This window comes from Macaca mulatta, chromosome 3 (assembly GCF_049350105.2).
Source record: "Macaca mulatta isolate MMU2019108-1 chromosome 3, T2T-MMU8v2.0, whole genome shotgun sequence".
NCBI lineage: Eukaryota > Metazoa > Chordata > Mammalia > Primates > Cercopithecidae > Macaca > Macaca mulatta.
Genome location: NC_133408.1, coordinates 14,821,298 through 14,847,890, shown reverse-complemented (window position 1 = coordinate 14,847,890; position 26,593 = coordinate 14,821,298). Strand labels below are relative to the sequence as shown.

At 46.5% G+C, this 26,593-nt stretch overlaps 1 protein-coding gene, 1 long non-coding RNA gene and 1 pseudogene across 14 annotated transcripts in view; all 3 read left to right on the top strand.

Moving 5' to 3' along the window:
- EVA1C (eva-1 homolog C) overlaps positions 1 to 19,726 on the top strand; it is a 105,562-nt gene extending 85,836 nt beyond the window's left edge. For 8 of the 13 annotated variants that reach the window (XM_015133026.3, XM_015133023.3, XM_015133024.3 and 5 more), the window contains 3 exons: positions 6,308 to 6,388; positions 8,909 to 8,998; positions 19,153 to 19,726. In XM_015133026.3, the coding sequence (XP_014988512.2) occupies positions 6,308 to 6,388; positions 8,909 to 8,998; positions 19,153 to 19,529 (548 nt within the window). In that variant the 3' untranslated portion in view covers positions 19,530 to 19,726. The remainder of the gene's footprint in view (positions 1 to 6,307; positions 6,389 to 8,908; positions 8,999 to 19,152) is intronic. The other 5 variants (XM_015133027.3, XM_015133031.3, XM_077995847.1 and 2 more) reach the window with 2 other exon arrangements.
- LOC106997262 (exosome complex component RRP40 pseudogene) lies at positions 1,204 to 2,143 on the top strand (annotated as a pseudogene).
- A 789-nt stretch (positions 19,727 to 20,515) lies between the features above and the next one.
- Positions 20,516 to 22,602, top strand: LOC144339672 (uncharacterized). The gene is made up of 2 exons (XR_013414941.1): positions 20,516 to 21,222; positions 22,433 to 22,602. It is a non-coding gene; the product is annotated as an uncharacterized LOC144339672 (long non-coding RNA).
- The last annotated feature ends 3,991 nt before the right edge of the window (positions 22,603 to 26,593 follow it).

Genomic DNA, 26,593 nt, shown 5'->3' with positions numbered 1-26,593 from the left:
AGCATTACTTTGTTTTCCTAATGTCTTTTTTTTTTTTTTTTTTTTTTGAGACGGAGTCTCGCTCTGTCGCCCAGACTGGAGTGCAGTGGCACAATCTCGGCTCACTGCAAGCTCCGCCTCCCGGGTTCACGCCATTCTCCTGCCTCAGCCTCCGGAGTAGCTGGGACTACAGGCGCCCGCCACCACGCCCAGCTAATTTCTTTTTGTATTTTTAGTAGAGACGGGGTTTCACCGTGTTAGCCCGGATGGTCTCGATCTCCTGACCTCGTGATCCGCCCGCCTCGGCCTCCCAAAGTGCTGGGATTACAGGCTTGAGCCACCGCGCCCGGCCTGTTTTCCTAATGTCTTTAAATGATAAAATGAAATGCCTTCTTTGTTTAGATTCTAATTTCATAAAGCCAGTTAAAAGCAAATCAGCAGTTTATTATTTTCTGAGGATACTGGGATTTCCAGTTTGTAATCCTAATATGTTGACTGTTTTTTTGTTTTTGTTTTTGTTTTTTTTTTTCTGAAATGAGCATAAAAGCAAATGGAAAGCAAAGAGCATTATAACTGAAGAATCCGATACCTATTCTCTTGGAAATCTCTTTTTCCCCTGCCAAACATTCCTAGCCATTTTACGTTTGGAACAGCTTTTTTGAGATATAATCCACAGACCATACAATTAACCTGTTAAAGCATACAAATCAGTGGTTTTTAGTATATGCACAGAATTGTGCTACCGTCACCACAATCAATTTAAGAACATTCTCCTCCCTCCAAAAGACACCCTGTATCCCTTAGCAGTCAGGCCCCCAAATCCACCCATCATACCTGCCCCAGCCCCAGGCAACCCCCTATCTACTTTCTGTCTTTATGGATTTGCCTCTTCTAGACATTTCCTAGAAATGGAATCATACAATATGTGGTGCTTTTTGTCTGGCTTCTTTACTTAGCATCTGTTTTCAAGGTTTGTACATGTTGTGGCATGTCTCAGTACTTTATTCCTTTTTGTGGCATAATAATGTTCCATTGCATCTTCAGACTTTTATATCCTGAACTAAAAATGTTGTTCTCTGCAATATCAATGCTACAATAGATATGATGAAGTGACTACATAAATGTATTATGAAAATAATGGCACCTACTCTTATATCACAGGAGGGATGGCTTTACCTGCTCTGTCTTTATTCCTACTGTCATGTCTAAGCAGCTCTAAGTAGCATGGGGCCCATTTTGGCTGAGGTTCCCCCAGAGGCCAAAAAGGTCACTCTGAGTACATCCTTGGATAGCTCATCTGGTAGAGTGGAGGATGGTAAACTGGACATTGGTCACTCTAAGTACATCCTTGGATAGCTCGTCTGGTAGAGTGGAAGATGGTAGACTGGACATGGGTCACTCTGAGGTTCCAGTAACTTCAGACCTGTTCATCTGAGTGTTGAATAAGAAGCAGAACTTTAGCCTCCAAATAAGGTGTAGTTTTGGCTGGGGACCGGGAAAGCTGAGACACCGCTGGGCTGGGGCCGCTGTAGCCCTGGGAACGGAGTATATTCTAGTGAAAGGAGACCAGGTGATTGGCATAGTGACAGCTAAATCTGGAGATGTATTCAGAGTTGATGTTGGAGGGAATGAGCCAGTTTCTTTGTCTTACTTGGCATTTGAAGGTGCAACTAAAAGAAACAGACCAAATGTGCAGGTTGGAGATCTCATGTATGGCCAATTTGTGGCTGCTAATAAAGACATGGAACCAGAGATGGTTTGTATTGACAGCTATGGATAAGGCAATGGAATGACTTGTTGGACAGGAGGGTCTGCTTTTTAAGGTGGCTGGGATTCATTAGAAAGCTGTTAGCTTCAGATCCTGAAGTCAAACAGGAAGTGGGAAAACTCTATCCACTGAAAATAGTATTTGGAATGGATGGAAGAATATGGGTTAGGGGAAAAATCATCCAGCAGACTTTAATTTTGGCAAATATTTTAGAAGCTTGTGAATACATGACATGAGATCAAAGAAAACAAATCTTCTCCAGATTGGCAGAAAGTTGATCTAGGTGGACTTTTTTAATGGGTCCGTTGAGCCAAGAAACCATGGGTTTCCTGGGGAAAACTTTTTTCGGGTGAACTGCTCCGCATTTAGATACTCAGAAGACAAGGTATGAAGGTACATATTATCTTATTAGAGTCTAATTAAAATATTTTTATAAGTAAGTTACTGGTTTTCACCCATGCTCTTGTGGGAGAGAAAATCATTACAGAATCATGATGTATTTTTTTATTCTGTACAATAACATTCGCTAAAACTTTTTTTTTTTTTTTTTTTGAGACGGAGTCTCGCTCTGTCGCCCAGGCTGGAGTGCAGTGGCGCGATCTCTGCTCACTGCAAGCTCCGCCTCCTGGGTTCCCGCCATTCTCCTGCCTCAGCCTCCTGAGTAGCTGGGACTACAGGCGCCCGCCACCACGCCCGGCTAATTTTTTGTATTTTTAGTAGAGACGGGGTTTCACCGTGGTCTCAATCTCCTGACCCTGTTATCCGCCCGCCTCGGCCTCCCAAAGTGCTGGGATTACAGGCGTGAGCCACCGCGCCCAGCCCACATTTTTTTTAAAGGTGCAGTTTCTAGTGTGCTTTCAAGGATGAGGCAAGAACAGTTCCTACAGCTGAGGCTCTTCTTAGCTAATTGTATTAGTCCGTTTTCACACTGCTGATAAAGACATACCCGAGACTAGGCAATTTACAAAAAAGGGGTTTAATTGGACTTACAGTTCCACATGGCTAGGAGGCCTCACAATCATGGCAGAAGGCAAGGAAGAACAAGTCCCATCTTACATGGATGGTGGCAGGCAGAGAGAGAGCTTGTGCAGAGAAACTCCCATGTTTTAAACCATCAGATCTCTTGAGACCCTTTCACTATCAAGAGAACAGCCCAGGAAAGACCCCCACCCCAAGATTCAATCATCTCCCACAGGGTCCTCCCACCAGGTCCTTCCCACAACACGTGGGACATGGAGCCAAACCCTATCACTAATGCTGAGATGAAGATGAGTTTTCAGGGCCTGGGGGTCACATGTCCCAGTTCAAGCTTTTCTTCCTTCTGTCACTCATTCAGCACATTGTTCTTTGTGTCAGGAGCTGTGCTGGGTGCCAGGGATTTTGTAATAAACAGACACGGCCGGGCATGGTGGCTTACGCCTGTAATCCCAGCACTTTGGGAGGCCAAGGCAGGCGCATCATCTGAGGTCAGGAGTTCGAGACCAGTCTGGAAAACATGGAGAAACCCCATCTCTACTAAAAATACAAAATTATCTGGGCATGGTGGCGCATGCCTGTAATCCCAGCTACTTGGGATGCTGTGGCAAGGAGAATCACTTGAACCTGGGAGGCGGAGTTGGCAGTGAGCTGAGATCTCACCACTGTACTCCAACTTGGGTGACAACGGTGAAACTCCGTCTCAAAAAAAAAGAGAGACACAGTCCTGTTTTCATGGGGTGAACGGTTGAGGGAGAAAGGCAAGCATTAACCGAATAGCCAGACACATCATCATGATTATTGTGACAAATGCTATTTTAGAAAAGGGCAGAAGACTGTAACAGCGGAGGGGGCCTAATTTAGCTTGGGGTGGTGGGTTAAGTCTTCCAAAGAGAACCATCCTGTAGGGTGAACACTAGGGGATGCGCGCTAGCTGCACACTAGGGGCCGAGACACTGAGGTTGCTGAGTGGGAGAGGAAAGGCATTGATGAGGAGGAAGATGGCCCTGGTTTAAACTGCTGAGAACAGTGTCCTGCACACCGTAGGAGCTCCATGAAGAGTAGTTCCTAGTGTTTTCACCAACGTATCTGAAGTGGAGCGGGACGGTGATCAATCACACCCCAGTCCCCAACCTCATTCTGAACCAGTTTGAAACAAGGAGATGCAAAAATCTGACAAGTGTGTTGACAACGGTGATTTTAAAGGTCCTAAAAGATTCTCCAGATATCGGAGCCATTTTCACCTAGTAGAGGAGCACATTCCCTGCAGTGGCCTGTGTCATACACAGCCAATTTAATCTTTTCGCCGCCTGGTTATTCTGCAAAGTGCATCCTAGAATGCCCTTCCTCTCTGAGCTCCTCTACGAAACTCTGATGCTTTCTCAAACTGTAAAGCCTCCGGCATTTGCCAAGAGCCAAGGTCCTCCTGAAGCCATAGTTTGAGAACAAACCAAGAAGCAGACACAAGAAAGAAGTGCCACTCCTGGCAGGGAGAGGTGACACTTCCTAGGCTATTGCTGCATCCTTCTCAGGGCCCAGAAATGAATGCGAGTTCATTAAAGCAGAAAGCATTTTGCAGCTCAGCTCAGCTCTCCTGAGCTGCCATGGTCCCAGGATCAGTGGTGTGCCCCGAGGACAGCCAAGGGACATTTCTCGAGGCCATGGAAATCATGAGCCACCTCCAGCAACTCCACCGGGCCTCCCTGGAAAGTGTCGCTTGCTGCTGATGGGCACGAAGGCGCCAGGGCCTCCTGTACGTGGAAAACTCACAATCTAGGAATGTCCTGTGGTTGTTGATCCTGGGACATCCCCAGCAGAATTTAGTTAAGCCCTCCGAGAAAGGAAACGAGGTTTTCTTGCTGCTGATGTCTCACTTATTCTTTTTAAAAAAGCAGTACAGTTGAATTCGCAGTTTGTTTTGGCTTTCTTTCCATTTCCTGTTGCTACTTCTCCGAGATCTCAGCTGGGCTGAGGAACAAACAAAAATAAGCAATTTTCTGCAGCAAGAATATTCGGTTTCCACTCTCTTCTCCCAGCCTGCGGCAGTGTGCTTGGCCTGCAGAATTCTTGCTCTGCCGTCTGTTTCAGCGGGTGCTGTCATCTGCCGAATGCTTTGCATGGGGATTCTGATATCCCAGGGCTTATTCTTAGGGTCGGTTCAGCAGAGTTTTAAACCACCTTCAAAGGAGTCGGTCATGCTGCCATCCTCTCTGCATCTTTCTGTAGTCCTTTCTGATAATATTTAGCAAATCACTTTAGCACAGAGTCTTCGAATTCTTTCCAGATTTGTGATGGAAACACAGAGGCAAAGAGCTGGGGGTAGAAAGCAGAAGAGTAGGTGCTGGGAGAGTTTGATGGTGGATTTTGAGTTGGTCACAGTCATTTTGCTTTACTAAGTCCAGGAAAGCTCATCTTCAGAGTTAACCACCCTTTTTTTTTGACAGAGTCTCGCTCTGTCACCCAAACTGGAGTGCAGTGGCACAATCTCAGCTCACTGCAACCTCCGCCTCCTGGGTTCAAGTGAGCATGTCCGACTAATTTCTGTATTTTTTAGTAGAGACAGGATTTCACCATGTTGGCCAGGCTGGTCTTGAACTCCTGACTCAAGTGATCCACCTGCCTCAGCCTCCCAAAGTGCTAGGATTACAGGCATAAGCCACTGTGCCCGGCCCAGAGTTAACCACTCTATTGAGGTGTTGTTTATCTTCCTTAAAATTCTATTACACGTGAATACAATTCAATGATTTTTAGTAAATTGAGAGTTGTGCAACCATCACTACCCTCCAGTTTTAAAACATTTTCACAATCCCCCGAAGCTCCATTGTGCCCATTTGCCATCACTGCCCCATTCCCACCCCCCATCCCCCCGTCCCAGGTAACCACACATCTACTTTCTGTCTCTAGATTTGCCTTTTCTGAATATTTCATACAAATGGAATTATGCAATGGATGGTTGTGTGTGTGTGTGCACGGCTGGCTTGTTTAACTGACTGTAATGTTTCAGAGGTTCATCCATGTTGTAGCATGTATCGTATCAGTACTTCACTTTTTTTTTTGGAGATGAAGTCTCACTCTGTCACCCAGGCTGGAATGCAGTGGTGTGATCTTCGCTCACTGCAACCTCTGCCTCCCGGGTTCCAGCAATTCTCCCTGCCTCAGCCTCCCAAGTAGCTGGGATTACAGGCGTGTGCCACCACGCCCTGCTAATTTTGTATTTCGAACCCCTGACCTCAAGTAATCTGTCCACCTCAACCTCCCAAAGTGCTTGCCACCATGCCGGGTCTTCATTCCTTTTTATTATGGAGGTGTATTCTGCTGGATGGATATATCATATCTTGTTTTTATTTTCCATTTTTTTTAATATTGCAAAATGGACCTGAAACCACCTTTCTGGGGCGTTTGATGATCACGTGGATACCGTTGGGCTGTGTGTATGTCTGTGTATCTAGCAGGAAGAGTGAGTGATTCTTGCTGTGATTTGGAAAGTGATTTTAAAATCTTATCTACATTGCATTAAAAAATATATTAAGAGTCCACATTTTAAAAATACAGCACGTATTTAAAATATTTCTTTTCGGCTTTTAGTTCCCAAGAACATACTCACAGCGATTGATCCAGCCATTGCTAATCTAAAACCTTCTTTGAAGCAGAAAGATGGTGAATATGGTAATTTTTATGGCTTACTACCAGCATTTCTCTTTAAGTAAAGGTAAACAGCCCCTGGGTGACCACAGCTGGGCACACCTTGGTTAGAATGGAAGGTGTCAGGAGGTGTGTTTCAGGTTCTGGTCCTGGTGATGATAGTGCCTTGGCCAATAGTCGCAAATGGTGAACACCATTTTATTTCGTTTTGACTTTTTAAAAATCAGAAGTAGGATAAACCTCCCCTTCATTCTCCTCTCACTTGCTAAAAGGAAAATCACTTTGAAAAGACATCTGCTCAGAAATAAATTTGGGCGTCCTGGGTTACACAATGAGCTTTTTGCAAAGCTGAGTCCATTGGAACCTGCGTAGGAGCCAGGGCCATCTGGGATCTGAGGACCTCTGTGCCTCTGTACACGTCACCTTTCTCCTTAGTTTCCTTAGTTTCCTTAGTTTCCTTAGTTTCCTTAGTTTCCTTCCTTCCTTCCTTCCTTCCTTCCTTCCTTCCTTCCTCCCTCCCTCCCTCCCTCCTTCCTTCCTTCCTTCCTTCCCTTCTTTTTCTTCAGAGTTTCACTCTTGTTGCCCAGGGCCAGCTAGGACCTGAGGGCCTCTGTACCTCTGTACATGCCACCTTCCTCCTTAGTTTCCTTCCTCCCTTCCTTCCTTCCTTCCTCCCTCCCTCCCTCCCTCTTTCCCTCTCTCCCTTTCTTCTTCCCTTCCCTTCCCTTCCCTTCCCCTCCCCCCCTTCCCCTCCCCCGCTTCCCTTCCCTTCCCCTCCCCCCCCTTCCCTTCCCCTCCTGCCTCAGCCTCCCAAGTAGCTGGGATTACAGGTGTCCACCACCATACCTGGCTAATTTTTGTGTTTTTAGTAGAGACAGGGTTTTACCATGTTAGTCAGGCTGGTCTCAAACTCCTGACCTCAGGTGTTCCCCTCGCCTTGGCCTCCCAAAGTGCTGGGATTACAGGTGTGAACCATTGCACCCGGCCCCTCCTTAGCTTTCACTTGGCTTTTGTAAACGGGGTGGAGGGGTGGGGGGTTGAGGGGGTTGAGCATTTGGATTTTCTTATCAAATCTAGAATGGAATCCAAACCCATGGGGTCCCTAATAGAAACTGCAGAGACCCAGCAGAGCATCTAAGATGTTAGGCTTTGGTGAGAGTTTTGTCTTGTGTTACCTTTATTATATGTATTAGGTCTTTCCACCCTAAGTATAAAAGTAAAGTATGCTTGATATGAAAAACACACCAAAGCACCCCAGTCCAAAAGCTCAGAGAGAACTATTGGTAATGCTCTTCTGTGTCCTCCTAGCTGGTCACCTTGACTTTCTGGCAGGCTCTGTGTTCCTTAGCTCCACTTCTCTTTCTTTTTTAAAAAGATTAACTCATTAATTAACTATTATTATTATTTTTGTAAAGACAGGGCTTTGCCATGTTGCCCTGGCTGGTCTCGAACTCTTGGGCTCAAGCGATCCACCCACTTCATCCTCCCAAGGCGCTGGGATGACAGGCGTAAGCTACCGCACCCAGCCTCCACTTATTTTTCTGACAGGGTTCCCACCCGATCCATAAACCGCCTGGTCCTCCTGCAGTGGGGGCCTGAAAGCCAGTGCTGTGCCATCTCTTCTCAAAGCCATCTGTCCTGTCTGACACGGCTAGGAGTCCCCCAAGCCACCAGGCTACCCCATCACAGGCTTGCTAAGCTCCATCCAGCAGTGTAACCAGGATCTAAAAGCAGATTTGCCCCACATTTTGCTGTTGTTTCCAAAAAAGAGTAGCCCATTACAACCTCCCTCGGTAATGGAGGCTTGTTTTATCTTTGGCCACACAGTGGACAGCAACTCCATGCTTACAGTGAGATATTATTGGCCAGGTGTGGTGGCTCATGCCTGTTATCCCAGCACTTTGGGAGGCCGAGGTGAGCAGATCACCTGAGGTCAGGAGTTTGAGAGCAACCTGGCCAACATGGTGAAGCCCCATCTCTAATAAAAATACAAAAATTTGCTGGGTGTGGTGGCACGTGCCTGTAATCCCAGCTACTCAGGCGGCTGAGGCAGGAGAATCACTTGAACCTAGGAGGTAGAGGTTGCAGTGAGATGAGATAGTGCCATTGCACTCCAGCCTGGGCAAAAAGAGTGAAACTCCATCTCAGAAATAAATAAATAAATAAATAAATAAATAAATAAATAAAATAAAGTGAGATGTTATTAAGCCTCTGAGGGGTGTGATGAATGTCACTGTCTTTAGGATGGGAAAGTCCATTTGTTCCCTTCCACAGTGGAGTGGAAAACCAGCACCTGAAGTTGCAACCAACACTTAAAACAATTTCTAATCCTTTTTGTACTTTAATATTTTCAGGGACTGCTTACTATTTAATACATGCTCTTCCTGGGTTAATCTTCCATAATTTAGCCAGAGGCCTATTTATTTGATTTCCATGACTTTTAATTATTTCGGCAGTCCCTGGGGTAGGAGTAGCAGGGGTCTCTTAGAATAGGTGAACTATGAACAGCTGTGATTAATTGGTTTTGCATTTTTCACAAAACAGGTATAAACTTCGACCCAAGCGAATCAAAGGTTCTGAGGAAAGATGGAATTCTTGTTAGCAACTCTCTGGCAGCCTTTGCTTACATTAGAGGTAGGTCAATGAATCAAAGCTTCCTAGAATGCTGATGGATTTACTAAAGTCTTGTTAATAAGTGTGCCGTTCAATTATAACACTCAGATAACTAAAGGACGATGACTTCAAGTTTGACATGCCAACCACCGCTTCTAAGATTCAGAAACAGAGAGGCCTGAGTTCAGGCACAGTCACAACCAGGTAGCCAGCAAGAGAACCACAGAAACAGGCAAAGTCATACTATTTAGGAGTTGAGCTCCACAGATGTTTTTTGCCTTTGAAAAGTAGAAACCCAAGGAATGCATTTCCCAGCTCTAAAATTTGGGAAGGAACTAGGATTATTGAATTCCAACCCTGGCTGGAAAAAAAATGAGCCAGAAGGTCACTTAGTAAACAAGACAGATCATGCCCCATGAAGACAGAGCCACTTTCTGGGTCATGAGTGTTACTCCTAATGGTTGCCAAGGATTCCCTTGTTAATCCTCTCCATGAGGATCAGTCAGACTCAGCCCTCATGAATTAACAGAGCCAAAAGGCTTATACCAAGGCCTACCACACTGTGGGGACGTCTTCACTGAGGGGAAGGTGTGTACAGTTTTTCCTCACCACCTTCTCTGCTTATCTTAAGATAGAACGTATTTTGGAATGTCATCTGCAAGTTTCAGCAATGCCTGCCTACGTTCAGAGAGACAAAAACCAGAGACCTTCAGTAAAATACATGTTAATGTAACACATAACAGTATTCTATTCGAGGCCTGCAAAGATGGGGCTATTTGGGGTAAGCCTGTCTCAGAGGAAAATAGAGCCTTAGGGAATGTATTTGTCTGTTCTCATGCTACTAATACAGACATACCTGAGGTTGGGTAATTTATAAAGGAAAAAGGTGTAATGGACTCACAATTCCACATGGCTAGGGAGGCCCCACAATCTTGGTGGAAGGCGAATGAGGAGCAAAGTCACGTCTTACATGGCGGCAGGCAAGAGAGCTTGTGCAGGGGAATTCCCCTTTATAAAACCATCAGATCTCATGAGACTTATTCACTATCACGAGAACAGCAGGGGAAAGAGCTACCCCCAGGATTCAATTACCTCCCACCATGTCCCTCCCATGACACGTGGGGATTATGGGAGCTGCAATTCAAGATGAGATTTGGGTGGGGACACAGCCAAACCATATCAGGGAATGATCTCAATACATGAGATGCAGAGTTCAGTCTTGGGGTCCCCTGCTGTTCTATTGTCCTCCTGCATCAGGATTCCTGCTGTGCGTGTGTTGAGTGGTTGTTGGTTTCTTCTGCAGGTCCTCTCTTTTCTAGCCACCTTCTCATTTTCATGTCTTGCTGTTCCTGATCATTGTCAATGTTAAGAACTGTAAGGATTTTTATTGTCAGAAATATCCCCATATTTACAAAGTCCCCGGGGAGCTTCTTGGAGAAAAGCCATCATGAAAATCCTCCAGTCAGAGAATAATGATTGAAGGGGAACAAGACTGACGTTGTGCTCAGTGAGCTGCGGCCGTGCTGTGTGCTTTACCCCAACTACCTTGTCGGTTCCTCTCAACAACTGCCTTAGCCAGCCCAGCTGCCATAACAAAGTACCCAAGACTGGATGGCCTAAATAACAGATATTGATTTTCTCACCATTCTGGAGGCCAGTTCATGATGAAAATATCCACCAATCACTTTCTGGTGAGGGCTCTCTTCCTGGCTTGTGGACAGCAGCCTTCTTGCTATGTCCTCACGTGGCAGAGAGTAGGAGAGAGGGAGACAGAGACATCTCTTCTTTGTATAAAACCACCAATCCTATCAGATTAGGACTCCACCCTTATGACCTCCTTTAACCTTAATTAACTCCTGATGAGTGAATTGGGGGGAACACAATTCAGTCCATAGCAACCACACTGAAAGATGGGACTCTGGTCCTCTGTTCTGCACTTGAAGCCGGTGGTCAGAGGAATTGAGCCATTTGCCTGAGGACGCTATGGACAGCGGCAGGGCCAGGATTCAGGCTGAGCTAATACAAGACTTGCACTCCAGCTACTCTGAATTTTGAGGGATACAGTCACCTTCCCACTCTGATCCTGAGTTGTCTAAATTAGCTTGCCTCCATCCCTTTCTATCTGTTTATGTGATTGTCATTCCCAGAAACCACAGGATAGAGTTATTTTTTTAGTGACTATCTCTCCTGCTAGAGGCTCAGCTCCACAGGGGCAGGTGCTTTGTCATCTTACTTTGTGTCGTGTCCCTGCATCTAGGATGTGGTGCTGGTACAGAACAGGTGCACAGTCAGAACAGTCGAATGATGACTGCTGATCTGGGCTTATGAGCCTTTTCCTGTGCCTTATTGTCATCCAATGTATGCTATTTATAAGATGTCAAATTTTTAAAAATGTAAGGATTTGATGAGCTGTTATTTGGTTTTATTGAGGGATGTTTTGGGACATGGATCTCAGCAAGCCATGACCACGCCTCCATATAATGTCCAAGAGAAAGAGTCTCTAAATGCACTGGGATGGATGTTAGCTAAATGAAATCACCACAAGAAGCTCGTGACTCAGATCATGGAGGCTCACAGGGTCCTAGTGGAACGGGCACCTCTGGACTTGCCTGTGGGTTTTCTTGATGTATCTGTGTCACTGTCTGGATGGCCACTCTAGAGGTGGGAAACATGCAGCACGTGCTTGGGGGTCTGCAGGCCAGTGTGCCACTGAAGTGCGTGTGGACATCAGGCTGGGCCATTTCGACCTAAACAGGCAGTGGCCACCAGCCAGTGTCACACGGCACAGAGCTCCATCCTCACTGCTGCTGGAGAGAGGTGCCCAGACAACTCTCAGTCACATCCCTGGCCCCACTGGGGGGATGTGACCCACGGGCTGAGCTGAGGTCTCTAGGCACCCCCAAAGCAGGAGCAGCGGGGAGCCAAGAGTGTAAGCAGGGCAGTTTCCAGCCCAAACCACCCAAATAGGTGGCAAATGGAGTGAATCCAAAAGTACATTTCCCAGGTCAGGCTGCAAGTGGCTTTGACACAGTAGTGTAGTCCAGTGTTCATGGGGACAAGGAGATGAGAAACCAAAATCAAGAGGTTTGTCCCCTGATATTGAAGCACAGAGGTTGGTGGAAGGGACAGGAGGATGTCTAAGAGTCCCTTGTGAACAGTGTCTCCTGGGGCCGTTTGAATGATCTGTAAGATGGTTTTCTCAACATTGAAAAAGCTTTGTAGGAATGTTTGAATTTACTGTCATTTCAATAATGCAGACTTACTCCCTGAATTCATTCTAGAATCAAGATCATGAGTCTGAGGAAGCTCATAGAAAAAGATGGGAAATTAGAGAAATGGAAAGAGGAATGATGTGTATGTGTGCATGTGTGCATGTGCATGTGTGTGCGTAGGTGCGTGTGTGTGTGTGCACGCATGGGTGTGCATGGGTGTCCACGTGTGTGTGCATGTGTGTGTGCATGTGTATGTCTGTATCTGTGTGCATGTGTGTATGCATGTGTCTGTGTGTGGGTGTGTGTGCATCTGTATATGTGTCTGTGTGTGTGCATGTGTGTGCATGTGCACGTGTGTGTTTGTGTGTGTGCATATGTGTGCATATGTGTATCTGCATGTGCACGTGTGTTTGCATGTGTGTGCATGTGTATCTGTGTATGCATGTGTGTGTGCATGTGCATGTGTGTGTGCATGCGTGTGTGTGCATGCATGTGTGTTTGCTGTATCTGTATGTGTGTGTATCTGTATGTGTGTGGGCACATGTGTGTATCTGTATGTGTGCCTGCATGTGTGTGGGTGTGTGTGTGCATGCAGGTGTGTGCATGCATATTTGTGTGTATCTGTGTGTGTAAGTGTGCATTGGAAGTTCTTAGCGAGGCAGTTTACTAACTGGCTCAGCGTGAGCCATTGTCCCCTGGCAGATTGTGCCCAAGGGGACTTATTTATTTAGACAGTCTTGCATGAGAATATGGCCTCTCCCATTCCACCCAATTACTGTTTCATTGACATCTGGCTTTGGGTGTTTACATCCTATGTGCCTGCAGGCATGCCTTTTGTGGCCTAATATTTCCATTGCTGTCCCTACCCCCTTGGGACAGTGACAGATGTGTTGTCAGCCTCTGGCAGGCCCTGCTGTGGGCTTTTGGGGCACAGGAGTGCAGAAGGTGGGCAGAAGGGACAGGCTTGCAGCCTGGGATGTCCTGTGTTGGGAGGCATCATTGTTTCATAAGGAGGAACTCTAGGGCCTCAGACAAGCTCATACTGAAAGAGAAACACAACACCACATTCCAGAGTCAGAGCTATGTGATTCCCCAACCAGGGAGGACCACTGGAAATCAGCACCACCTTGTCACGGAGATGTGGATTCGGATGTGTTCCCACGGTCTCCAACATCTGATTTTATGACAGAAGGTTTCTGTCACACCCCTAAGTGCTGTCAGACCAGCACCTGGTACACTTTGTGCTTTCTTCTGGACAGCCCTCAGGCCCTGACTGCTGCCTTGATCCTTCAACGGCAATAGGGCCCCGACAGGGGGAACCCTAGCCATGGCCTCTGGGTGTCTTATCTGGACATGAACAAGCTGGAGCGTGTGTTGGCCCCAAGTCAGGATCTAACGGTGGAAAGGAGCCTTAAAGGCCATAGGTCCTCCTTCGGAGGCTCCCAAGGGCGTACAGCAGCTGATCAAATTAAAGTCATTCACTCCAGCCAGGGATGAACCAAGGCTAAATTTAGAACAATGCCAGCAATAACACAGTGTGAAGATTCTGTTCAATCACAAGGAGAACTTTGTTTTTCCAGAATACAGAATAGGGAAAGGAGCCACAAAAGTATAAAGTAGTCCAAGCGATTCTAGAGAACAGTTGACATGCCCTTAGTGTAAAGCCTGGGGCCATAGAGAGAGCCCTGGCCTGAACCTGGGGTCCCAGCCAAGTTTGCACAAGTGACTTGGCTACAACAAGATGGGTTGGACCAGCTCATCAGTAAGATTCCAGCTGACCAATGTCTGGAGAGTTTGTGACTTCAAACTAGTTGATTCAGATGACTAGGAAGCCTCGTTCCCATGGACTTGCCAAGCATTGCCCATGTTGTCCACCTTTGGTGGCTGGATCTCAGCAGAGTAGATGTGGACGTGCCCTAAAGAGTGCTCACTTAGCAGGAGGCATGCCTGGGCCAAGAGGCAGCTGGAGTCTTATGAGAGAGAAGTTATCCTGGCAGGAGAACCCAGACGCCTACCTCCCGGGAGAAGAGGAGACGGGGAAAAAGGGAAGTGATTTTATGGAGCCCCATCCCCAGAGCGCCAAGCCAAGTGCTTAAATCCAGGATTCCCTCCTTTTATGCACTCAGCAAATATTTTCATAATGCCCACTCTGTGCCAGAGATGGCACTGGGGATTTGGCAAAGAACGAGACGGTTCCAGCCCCTGCCCTCAGGGAGCTTGCATTCTAAGTGGGGAGAAAGGATGGCGCCCACTCATTGAGTGAGTGACGATTGTAAGTTGGGCTGTGAAGAAGACATTCAAGATACTCAAGACTAAAAGACAGGGCACCTGGCTAGGATAAGGCAGGGGGAGGTATCTTGTAGTGCTGGATGAAGAGGGAAGAAAGAACTTTCCAGGCTAACAGAAGAGCACATGCAGAAACACCAGGGTGCGCAGGCATCTGATGTGACACGAGTGAGGAATGGGAGGCCGGAGTGGGGAGCAGAGAGGAAACGGAAGGTCTCGGGAGTTGAACTTGGGGAGAGTGACAAGGGCCAGGTCATAGCCGGCTTCCTAGGCTGTGGTCAGGACTTGACTTTTATTAGGTTGGTGCAAAAGTAATTGTGATGTCTGCCATTCCTTTTTTTTTGTTTTTTAACAGAGTCTCTCTCGGTCACCCAGGCTGGAGTTCAGTGGTGTGATCTTGGCCTACTGCAACCTCCACCTCCGAGGTTCAAGCCATTCTCCTGCCTCAGCCTCCCAAGTAGGCGGGACTACAGGCGCACACCACCACCTCCCCCGGCTAATTTTAATTTTTGTATTTTTAGCAGAGATGGAGTTTCACCATGTTGGCCAGGCTGGTCTCAAACTCCTGACCTCAAGTGATCCGCCCACCTCGGCCTCCCAAAGTGCTGGAATTACAGGCATGAGCCACCACGCCCAGCCAATTTCCGCCATTACCTTTAATGGTGGAAACAGCAATTACTTTTGCACCAACCTAATAGCTTAGGAGAGGGAAGAGGCCATCTATAAGTTTTAAGTCAGGCAGTGATGTGACCCAACGTGTGTTTCTTAAAGATTACAGAGTCCATGCAGGAAAGATGGTTTATATATGGTCGGTGGTTGTTTCTGCACTACAACAGCAGAGTTGTTATATTTGCAACAGAGACCATATGCCCCATAAAACCTGCAATAGTTCCTATCTGGCCATTCACTAGAAGAGGGGGGCAAGAGAGGAGGATGGGGACCAAGTGCCTGCAGGGAAGATGGAGCAGAACAGTGTTTCATCCCTGTTTTTCAGATAATGTCACAAGGTCGAAAGACATCTTAATGAAAGTGAAAGTACAAGGCACTTACCAGGAGATAGTCACACCAGATGCCATGGCTCACACCTGTAATCCCAGCACTTGGGGAGGCCAAGGCAGGAGGATCACTTTCAGCCAGGAGTTTAAGACCAGCCTGGGCAACAAAGTCAGATCTCAGCTTTACAAAAAAATATAATAAAAAGTTAGCTTGGCATGGTAGTACATCTGTACTTACAGATGGCCTCTTCCCTCGCCTAAGCTTCTAAGGAGGCTGAGGTGAGAGGATTGTTTGAGTCTAGGAATTCAAGGCTGCAGCAGGCTATGATTGTGCCGCTGCACTCCAGCCTGGGTGACAAAGGGAGACTCTCTTTCTTTCTTGCTCTCTCTCTCTCTCTCTCTCTCTCTATATATATATATATATATTCACAATGTATTTGCTGTCAAAGGATTATCATCAAGAGTCTATAGAAAATATACACATCCTTGGGCTGGGCACGGTGGCTCACGCCTATAATCCCAGCACTTTGGGAAGCTGAGCAGATCACCTGAGGTCAGGAGTTCAAGACCAGCCTGGCCAACATAGCAAACCCTGTCTCTACTAAAAATACAAAAATTAGCTGGTGTGGTGGCACACACCTGCAATCCCAGCCACTTGGGAAGCTGAGGCAGGAGAATCACTTGAACCTGGGGCGGGGGCCGGAGGTTGCAGTGATCCAAGATCATGCCACTCACACTCTAGCCTGGGCGACAGAGCAAAACTCCATCTCAAAAATAAAAGAAAGAAAGAAAAAAGAAAATATACACATCTTCTATATGTAAGAGGAAAAGCACAGGCAACTCAGAAAAAAATGGGTATGTGACATGAGCCAGCATTTGGAGAAGAGGAAATAAATAAGCATGTGAAGATAGGTACAGATCTGGGGACCATCATAAGTTACAATTCTATACCCACGTGATTGGAAAAAAATGTAAAAGTCTATGTGAGTCAAGTGCTGGAGAAGATGAGGACTGATAGGATTTCTTTCACACTGCAGCCACTTTGAACACCATGTTGGCAGTAGTTCTGAAAATTGAAACTCACATGCCCTAAGCCCATCAGTTACCTCCTAGGGTAGTACCCAAGAGAAACGCTTACAGGTGTTGACCAGGGACATTTACAAGAATGCTCATGATCATCCACAAAAGCAGAAACCTGGCAACAGCAAGAGAGCAGGTGAATAAACAGTTCCTAACCCACCAGCAGGAGAGTGGATGAATAAACTACATTATAGTCAAGACAATGAAATATTATACAGCGATATGATATTAAGTTAAAAACACACCAAGTTTCCAACACTACCTATAATATTATACCCTTTAAATAAAATTTTAGGAATACATAGAGAGGGAAAATAAAACTATATAAAAAAGGAAACAGGGGAGTAAGGAGCATGGAATTCAGGTGGTAGTCACCTTAAGGGGGAGGCTGGGGGATGGGGAAGCACAGGTTAGACACAGGTGTGGTCAAGGCCTTATTGCTATACAGGTGCTTATCCATAGCACTGGTGCTAATTACAGTATTAAAAAGTAATTCATTATATAGACATAAAGTAGGGCTATGTATTGACCAATGAAGAGAATGTCTCATGTTCTAAGGATTATGGGTAATTTAATTCAGTCCACACGGCATCGTCAAAATATGAAAAAAGAGGTACAGTAGCAAGTCCATAGTTACCCGCTGTGGCAACCTGCTCCCTTCTTGGAACCTGATATGTCCCCATTGGACTTCCTTCACTTGCTGCTCAAGTCACTGGTGGAATCAACTGCTGGAATTGATTGCTCTGCTGTGGCAGAGCCAGTTCTTGCATCCTACTCTGTCTGCCCTGGGTACCCGGCCCCTCCCACACCACCACCACTGGGAGAGGAGGGGAGGGGGCCATGGATGACCATTGTACCTCAGAGGCTTGAGCTGGATGGAATTGTTTCTGTCCAGATCTGTCCCTGGCCCGACCATGGGTGGCTGGAAAAGACTATAAATGGATGGGATTCCGTTTCCTCACACTCAGCACTCCTTGAGGTCAACAGCATCACTGCCAGTGGGGCTCAAAGTTTATGTTTTCCAAGACAGAGAAGTTGCGTTGTGGCCCACCTTGAAAGCCCTAACAGCACCACAGAAGGAGAGGGTTTGGAGAGGACAGTGGCTCAAAGATTTCGGGGGAGAGGAGGGCTGCAGGACGGGGAGGAAAGGAGGGGAATTCAAAGGGGAGGAAGATGAAAATGAAGTCAGGAGAGATGAGGCTTCGATCTGCATGTTACTTACAATATACAGGCTTCTATCTGTATATTCCTTACAATAATATAGTATTATGATACTATATTATTAATATTTATAAATGATATACATATTTATATTATTTTATTTTAATTTTTTTCTTTCTTTCTTTTTTTTTTTTTTTTGAGGCAGGGTCTCACACTATGACCTGGGCTGGAGTACAGTGATGCAATCTTGACCTCCCAGGCTCAAGCGATCCTCCCACCTCAGCTTCCCTAGTAACTGGGACTACAAGCACACATCACCATGCCGAGCTATATTTTGGTATTTTTTTAAATAGACATGGGGTTTCACCATGTTGCCCAAGCTGGTCTTGAACACTTGAGCTCAAGCGATCCACCCACCTTGGCCTCCCAAAGTGTTGGGATTACCGATGTGAGCCACGACACCCAGCATGTTTTTGTATTTTATATTACAGTTGGCCTTCTGTATCCACGGGTTCCACACCTGTGGGTTCAACCAACCTCAGATTGAAAATATCTTTTTAAAATAGATAGTTGCATCTATACCAAAAATGTACAGACTTTTTTTCCTGTCATTATTCCCAAAACAACACATGATAACAACTGCTTACCTAGCATTTCCATGGCATTAGCTATTACAAGTAATCCAGAAGTGATTTAAAGAATAGGGGAGAATGTGCTTAGGTTTTATGCAAATTCTGTGCCATTTCATATAAGTGACTCTAGCGTCTGTGAATTTTGGTAGCCTGGGAGTGTGGGGGTGGGGTCCTGGGACCAGTCCCCCACAGATACCAACGGATGACTGTATATTTATATTTACTTTTTAATCTGAAAAAGAATAGAATTAAGTTTTGCTAACATCTATTATATTATTACTTAGGTTCACAGATATACTTCATACATAAATTAATTCTTCATGAGCTACTTCTACTATTACTACTAATAGCAACACTTTATTCAGCATTTACTATGTGTCAGTAAATATTCTAAGAGCTTTATAGGAATTAACTCATTTCACTGTAACGACTCTGTGATCGAAGATACTATAGGCCCCATTTTACAGATGAGGAAACTAAGGCACAGAAAGGTTATGAAACTTGCCCAAACTCACACAGCTAGTGAGTGGCAGACCTGAGTTTGAACTCAGAGGAGTCTGGCTCCTGAGCCCCCCTGCTGTGTGTTTTTCTCCTACACATACATATATTGACTCCATAGACTCAAAAGCTTTTTTTAAAAAAATGTCAGTGGGGATATATGATGATTTTTGTGTAGACAGTCTCAAAGATGCTGGACTGGCATTCTTCATTAGCCCCCTGCTTGGGCAGACATCTGTTTCTGTGGGACTTAGCATTGGTGGAGTCTGCCAGCTCCTCCCAGCTCCTGACATGTTCTCTTCTTCCTGCAGCCCACCCGGAGAGAGCTGCCCTGCTGTTCGTGTCCAGTGTCGGCATCGGCCTGGCCCTCACATTGTGCGCCCTGGTCATCAGAGAGTCCTGTGCCAAGGACTTCCGCAAGTTGCAGCTGGGGAGGGAGCAGCTGGTGCCAGGAAGTGACAAGGCCGAGGAGGACAGCGAGGATGAAGAAGAGGAGGAGGACTCCTCCGAGTCTGATTTCCCAGGGGAACTGTCGGGGTTCTGTAGGACTTCATATCCTGTCTACAGTTCCATAGAAGCTGCAGAGCTCGCAGAAAGGATTGAACGCAGGGAGCAAATCATTCAGGAAATATGGATGAACAGTGGTTTGGACACCTCACTCCCGAGAAACATGGGCCAGTTCTACTGAAAACCACATGCATCTTAATGCGGTCGCACTTTCTGAAGAAGGAAGGATCCCAAATGCCCCTCCGGTTCTGGTTCACCCGTACCTTCTATGAAGGAGAATTTGTCATGTCATCCAACACTCGTGAGGCCAGGAAGCTATTAAAGGGATGTTTCAAGCTGTTTCCAGCACATTCCAAAATAAATGAGGAGGGAAGAGTCTTTGTTTTCTGTATTTATTTGAATTTGTGTCTATACATTAATAAGTCTATTCATAATTAGAATTTACATTTTTTGAGCGCTTATAATGCCAGGCACTATTCTAGCTGCTTTTCATGTTCTGAGTCATTCAGTCCTCACAATGTCATGAGATGGTACTATTACCCCCATTTTACAGATGAGCAAACAAAAGATTCCTATATATACACATAAAATAGCTATACAGATACTCAGCAAACATGAAGCTCATGAATGATGTTAACCACTGACTTGTTTAGACCAAGGGTTAGCAAATTTTTTCTTAAAAGGCATGATGATAGGCCAGGCACAGTACACCTGTAATCCCAGCACTTTGGGAGGCCAAGGCAGGTGGATCACTTGAGGTCAGGAGTTCGAGACCCGCCTGGCCAACATTGTGAAACCCTGTCTCTACCAAAAAAATTAAAAATTAGCAGGGTGTGATGTCACATGCCTGTAATCAAAGATACTTGGGAGACTGAGGCAGGAGAATCATCTGAACCCAGGAGGCAGAGGTTGCAGTGAGCTGAGATCATGCCACTGCACACCAGCCTGGATGACAGAGTGAGAGACTCTGTCAAAAAAAAAAAAAAAGCAAGATGATAAATATTTTAGGCATTGTGGGTGAAATCCTCTCTGCCACAATTACTCAACTCTCCATTGCAGCTCAAAAGCAGCCACAGATAATACATAATGAATGAACTTGGCTGTATTCCAATAAAACATTCTTTTTGGACACTGAAATTTAAATTTCATTTTATTTTCACATGTTCCACATTCTTCTTCTTCTTTTTTTTTTTTTTTTTGTCAAACCAACCATTAAAAAATATAAAAGCCTAAGGCCAGGAGTTCAAGACTAGCCTGGGCAACATAGTAAGATTCTATCTCTATTGAATTAAAAAATTTTTCAATAAAAGTAAATAAATAAAAATGTAAAAAGCCATTCTTAACTCAAAGGCTGTACAAAAACAGACAGCAGGATGGATCTGGCCTGTAACCTGTTTTTGTAAGTAAAGTATGGTTTGCAAAGCGTAAAATATTTACTTTCTTGCCTTCTATAGAAAAAAGGTTGCTGACTCCTGGTTTAGAGTTTAAAACAGCATCAAGCCATCAAGCAGGGTACCTAACAGTGCTGTGGGCCAGGATCAAGTGGAGCGGGCTCCCAAATCTCTCCAAAAACCCCACTGGGGGACGGCTGTGTGGAGGAGCAGAAGAAAGAGTTCAGAAAACAGACCCCAGTGGGAGAACTAATGATTGGTTCCTGCAGACGGCTCCCCCTGGTAGACAGGAGGCTTATAGCTGTGGCATCAAATAAGAAAACTTTTTTTTTCTTTTTTGTCCTAGTAATCCCCGGGGCTTAGAATATAAAAATGATTGCAATTTTCATATGCCTACTACCAAAGAGCTCTCTCTGCGTTATCTTACTTCATCATCACTAACCCTGTAAACATACGTAGATGAGGAAGCTGAAGGCTGCCAGGGTAAGTATCGTCCGGCCCACGTCACACAGCTGGGAAGTGCTGAGACTGACTCATCCTGAGTGCTCAGGAAACATATCTGTTCCCGCAGGAACTCCTACAGTGACAGGTATAGAGAAGGCATGTCTCTCTCAGTCCTGCAGACCGTTAGGGTGAAGGGCCTATCTGCAGGATGCAGAGGAGGGTGGGTGTGGAGTGAGGAGGCTCAGCTGCCCAGAATGGGGAGAGGGTCTGTGGCATTCGTTTTTAGTGAGTTGAAACCCACATAATGTAAAACTAACTCTCTCAATGGCATTTAGTCCATTCGCAATGTTGTGCAAATTCCACCTCTATCTAATTCCAAAATGTTTCGTCACCCCAAAAGAAAACTCTATACCTGTTAAGCAGTCACTCCCCATTCCTCCCTCCCTCCAGCCCCTGGAAAACACCAAGCTGCTTTCTGTCACTATATGGATTAGCCTGTTCTGGATAGTTCATGTAGATGGGGTCACACAATATGTAGTCTCTTGTGACTGCCTCATTTCACTTAACATAACGTCCTCAAGGTCCATCCATGTTGTAGCAAGCGTAGCATGTGTTCATTCCTTTTCATGGCTGAATGATATTCCATTGTATGGCTAGCCCACGGTTTGTTTATCCCCCCCATCAGCTGGTGACATTTGGCTGTTTCCTTTGGCCACTGTGAATAGCGCTGCTGTGAACATTTCATGTGCGGTGCTTTTCACCAGCACAAAGCAGCAACTACAGACAGAGCTGGTGGGAAATCCTGTGTGTCCACTCAGTGGAAGGAAGGGGAAAATCAAGATGGGTCAGAATGACACTCCCTCTTCCACCCTCTGCACCTGTCAATTTCAAAGCAAGCTTCCCTTACACAGACCCCCTGCAGGTGGGAGAGCAGGGATTGGCCAAGAGAGGTGTCACACAGATGGGCTGGGGGTGGTTTGGGTGGAGACTGAAATTCCTCCGGACTTCCAGGCACCAGAATTTCTCCCATGGGGAGAAGTTGAAGGGGTTGGGAATGATGTGTTTTAACCCTTTTCCTTTTCCTGTTTAGAAAAAAAAGTGCGACTCACTGTCAGCACTCATTTAATTTTACATAAACACACTTTGAGGCTGAAGCAAATCTGACTGATTTTCAACGTGAACATAAAATATAAAAAATGTTCTTGGAGTTATTTCTAAACAGAACTGACATCAGAATCATCTATTTCAGAAAAACCGAATCCATCAAATGAATCTTCAGCCAACAACTGTTGGAGAATGAAGTTAACATCAGGCATGGTAATGCTACATTTTCTAGGATTTGACATTTTCAGCAATCGAGGATTACTATACTCTGTAAATGGAGATATCACTACTAAAAGCAGAATGCTATAAACAAAATAATGTGTTTTGTTTCCAAAGTCAATATACAAGAGCAATGCAAAAATCATAATAAAATAGAGATCTCCTAGAAAATTATCTCTGAGTAAATGCTACAGCCTCAGGTGCCACTTGTGAGTATTCTCAGGGCAAATGGGAGAAGGGTTAAACCTGTCATTGGAGAGAAATCTATTTATTTATTTATTTATTTGAGAGAGTCTTGCTCTGTTGCCCAGGCTGGAGTGCAGTGGCGTGATCTCAGCTCACTGCAACCTCCATCTCCCAGGTTCAAGCGATTCTCCCTGCCTCAGCCTCCCGAGTAGCTGGGATTAGAGGTGTGCACTACCACGCCTGGCTAATTTTTGTATTTTTAGTAGAGATGGGGTTTCACCATGTTAGCCACGCTGGTCTCGAACTCCTGACCTCTGGTGATCCTCCCACCTCAGCCTCCCAAAGTGCTGGGATTACAGGCATGAGCCACTGTGCCTGGCCTGGAGAGAAATCTATTCCGGATCATATCAGAGAAGGAAGTGAATTCCATTGTCCAACTGTTTCATAACGATTTTGTTCTAATCACAGAGACTCTCTGTCCTTTCATGTCCCTGAGTTCAGCAAGGAGCATTTTGACAATGTCCCAGCTCCCAGAGCAGCTGTCTCTCTCTATTTCCAGTTTGAAGGCAGCATCTTCCTTGTCTCTGTGAACGCAAATGCTGTCCAGCTGATGGCTGATGATTGTCTTCTTGGGGCTGCAGACGTTCACTTTACCAATTGAAGAAAGAGCTGTGCCCATATTGGCCTCAGTCACATGCTTTTCTTGAATTCCACAACGGGTTTTCCCCTATCTGAATTTCCCCCCTCAACCCCCAGCATGCGTGCTTACACACACACACACACACACACACACACACACACACACACACACCCTCCCAGGATCCCTACAGAGGCAACTGGTCAACAGGCTTGCCAACTCAAGTGTCAGTCTTTGGCCTGTGCAGATACAGTGAGATATTTCTTTGCATTTTCAGAGCCCCAAAGAAGAATGCCATGTTCTTGTTGTGGAAGGAGGCTGAAGGGTCCCGCTGAGATTGTGTTTGGCTTGGCACAAAGTCCAGGGGGAAAATGACCAGAGCGGATTTGGATGAGGGACTGCTGATGGACCGTGGCGACTGGGAGGAAGCTCCCGGGTGGAAGTCCTCCCAGGGACCACGGGCTCATGTGGGCTGCCACTTCTTGCTTTTGTGCTTTCTGCGCAGCAGAGCCCCCACAGTTTCCAAGCTGTGGGGTCCCAGGAGTCCTGTGAAAAGAAGACAGTTCCCTCTGGGAGGTTTGCACGTGCCTACCTCAGCTACTTGCTGCTAATGCTGACTTTCCATCCATGAGCTGCCTGCTGTGAAATTCTACTCTTCTGGATACACACAGGCCTGTCTGAGGGGCTGCTGGGACCTGTAGCAGCATGACATTTGCTACTGCTTCAGGGAGAAGCCCAGGGACCAAGCGGGCTCTGGGGAGCCTGGAAGCAGTCCCACTGTTGACCCCACAAACGGACCTGTGTGTGATGTTGGTGCCCTGTTCCCAGGCACCCAGCCCGCAGCTGCCGAGAGGAGTGGTTGTGAATGGCCCTCACCTGTCCTCTTCTGCAGAGAATTACTCCTCCCCCCTTTCTTACAGGTGTTTCCCCGGAGAACACTCCTCCAATAAATCTCTCGTGCACAAATCTCCATCTCAGGAAACTGACTTCCAGCATCCAATGTGAGAGTTCTGTGGACCGCGGCGTGTGTCAGGCCCTGCTGAGCCACAATGCTGGGCAGCGTCACGTGCAACCTCAGCGAGTGGGAGCCACGCCCAAAGGAACATCAGAGACCCTCCCCACTAGCTCGTGCTGTCGGGAAAGTCAGCCACTTACACACCTGGCATCTGGGGAGTCTTGGAAAGAAGCGCCCACAAGATCCCCCTTCCAGTCTCCCCCCAGCCTTCTCCATGAGTCCCTGGAAACCAGTTCCTGCTCCAGGAACCAAAGCCCAGTGCCAGGCAGTCAGGGGAACCAAGCCGGCCTCTCTTCCATCTCCCTGGGTCTCGGCACCGCTCCACGCATCCCCCACAAGTCCAGTGGGACCTCCTGAGAAGCACCACTGCCCTGAAGCTTCCACCCCACTTCCTGCCTGTCACCCTGGACCCCTGGAACACTAACATCAACCAGACTAGACATGACTCTGCTTCAGCCCTGAACTTGGGGTTTCCTCATTCACTGTGTCACTCTTGTCTCCCAGATTCTGCTCTGACTTGGTCCTAGCTCAGTCTTGGGGTGACTTAGCTGTGGCTCAGTTTCCTCATCTGTAAAATGGGCATAATAATGGTATCTACTTCCTGGTGGTGTTGAGAGTCATGGTGCTTTACACATAGTGACAACAATACATTTCAACTTTCATCATCAATGATTTCTTCCCCGTGAGAGGCAGCATCCAGCATCCCGTGTGGCCGAGGTTGCACCATTTAGACCACACTAAGGGCATTTCGCAAAACTCAAAAGCCTTGTAAGAACAAGTCACTGAGGGAGAGAACAAGCCAGTTTCCTTCAGCCCTGCTATAGAGTTGAGTTCGCGGAGGAGAAATAATTGCATCTGCAGAGCTCAGAGGAAAAGTGTCAAGGCCTGAACTTCCTTGGATTCTGCAGCCAAGTTCATTGTCAAGTCTCCAGCACATGGACTTACACTGTGCTCAGTTTTGGCAGGGTAGTTGTAACCCGGAACTATGGTCATTTGGTTTTAAAAACCCATTGTAAGCCTGAGCACCAGTGTGGAGTTGGCCAAACTCCACTCCAAGACTGGATGGTAGCCTTGGAGATTAAATCCTAAATACTCCAACAAATGCTCTGTGAACTGGAAGCCTCACTGGTCCACAGCTAAAGAGAAGGCAGGAAAGAGCCACGATAACCATCAGCCCATAAGGGAGGATTCAGGAAGCCAACTAAGGATCCGGGACTACTACGTCATTTTTAGGAATTTCAAATTAACAGTCGCCTCCTCTGGGTGTGGCACAGCGCCAGGCTCCCAGGAGAATGAATGAGAGTAGCTAATTGCAGATGCTGTCAGTTCCGGGCTGTGCTGTCCAGGATTGAGCCACCAGCCGCATGTGGTTATTTACATTTAAATTTAAATCAATTAATAAAATGTAAAAGCCACCTGCTCAGTTGCACTAGTCACATTTCAAGTGCTCAATAGCCACATGGCCAGTGGCTACTGTCTTGGACAGTGCAGACAGTTCTATTGGACAGTGCTGAGCTAGTGTGTGAAGTCAGGCATGGAGAAGCCTGCTCAATTCACTGATAAAATGGGACAGATATTTCCCTGCCCTCACCAACTGAGAACAAAATCAGATATCAAAATCCCAGGCACAGAAATGTGGGAACCCAGCTCCACCTTACCCGACCTCTGCCCACCTTCCTGGGGATACCCCTGCATGTCTCTTGTCTCCAAACCCCGAAGACTCAGTGCACAGGCCCCTGTCCCCCTGGGACTGCAGCCTCACCTTCGTGGGCTCTGACCCCCACAATGCCACAACCACAGGAGTTGTGCCCCTTCCCTCCCCTGGCCACACTCAGCCCTCTGCTCCTTTTTGGTCCTAACACACAACCTGGCCATGGTCCTGTGGCAGCTGCTGTTACTGTCACCTCTTTGGGCACTGCTGCTGCTGTTAACTCCCCTTCCTTTGTGCCCTGAAAAGGATGTGACCACCTTGGAGAGCCTAAAGGGCTCCTTTTTCCTGACCCTGCAGCCATCCGCACCCCAGGAACATTCGAGAGAAACCTCAGGTCAGACCTTTTTCTCTCACCCGGGCCCTACCTGCCCGCGGCTCCAGGAGGAGCCCCTGGGTCCACCCAGGAAGGAACTGCACCTCCTGCCCTCCTCTTTCTCTCTCCCTTTGATCCCTTCGTCTCTTTGCCGAGCCCATGAGCAGATTCAGCAGAGGTCCTTTCTTTATCCTTCAGGGACTTAGCTGCATAAGACAGAATGTA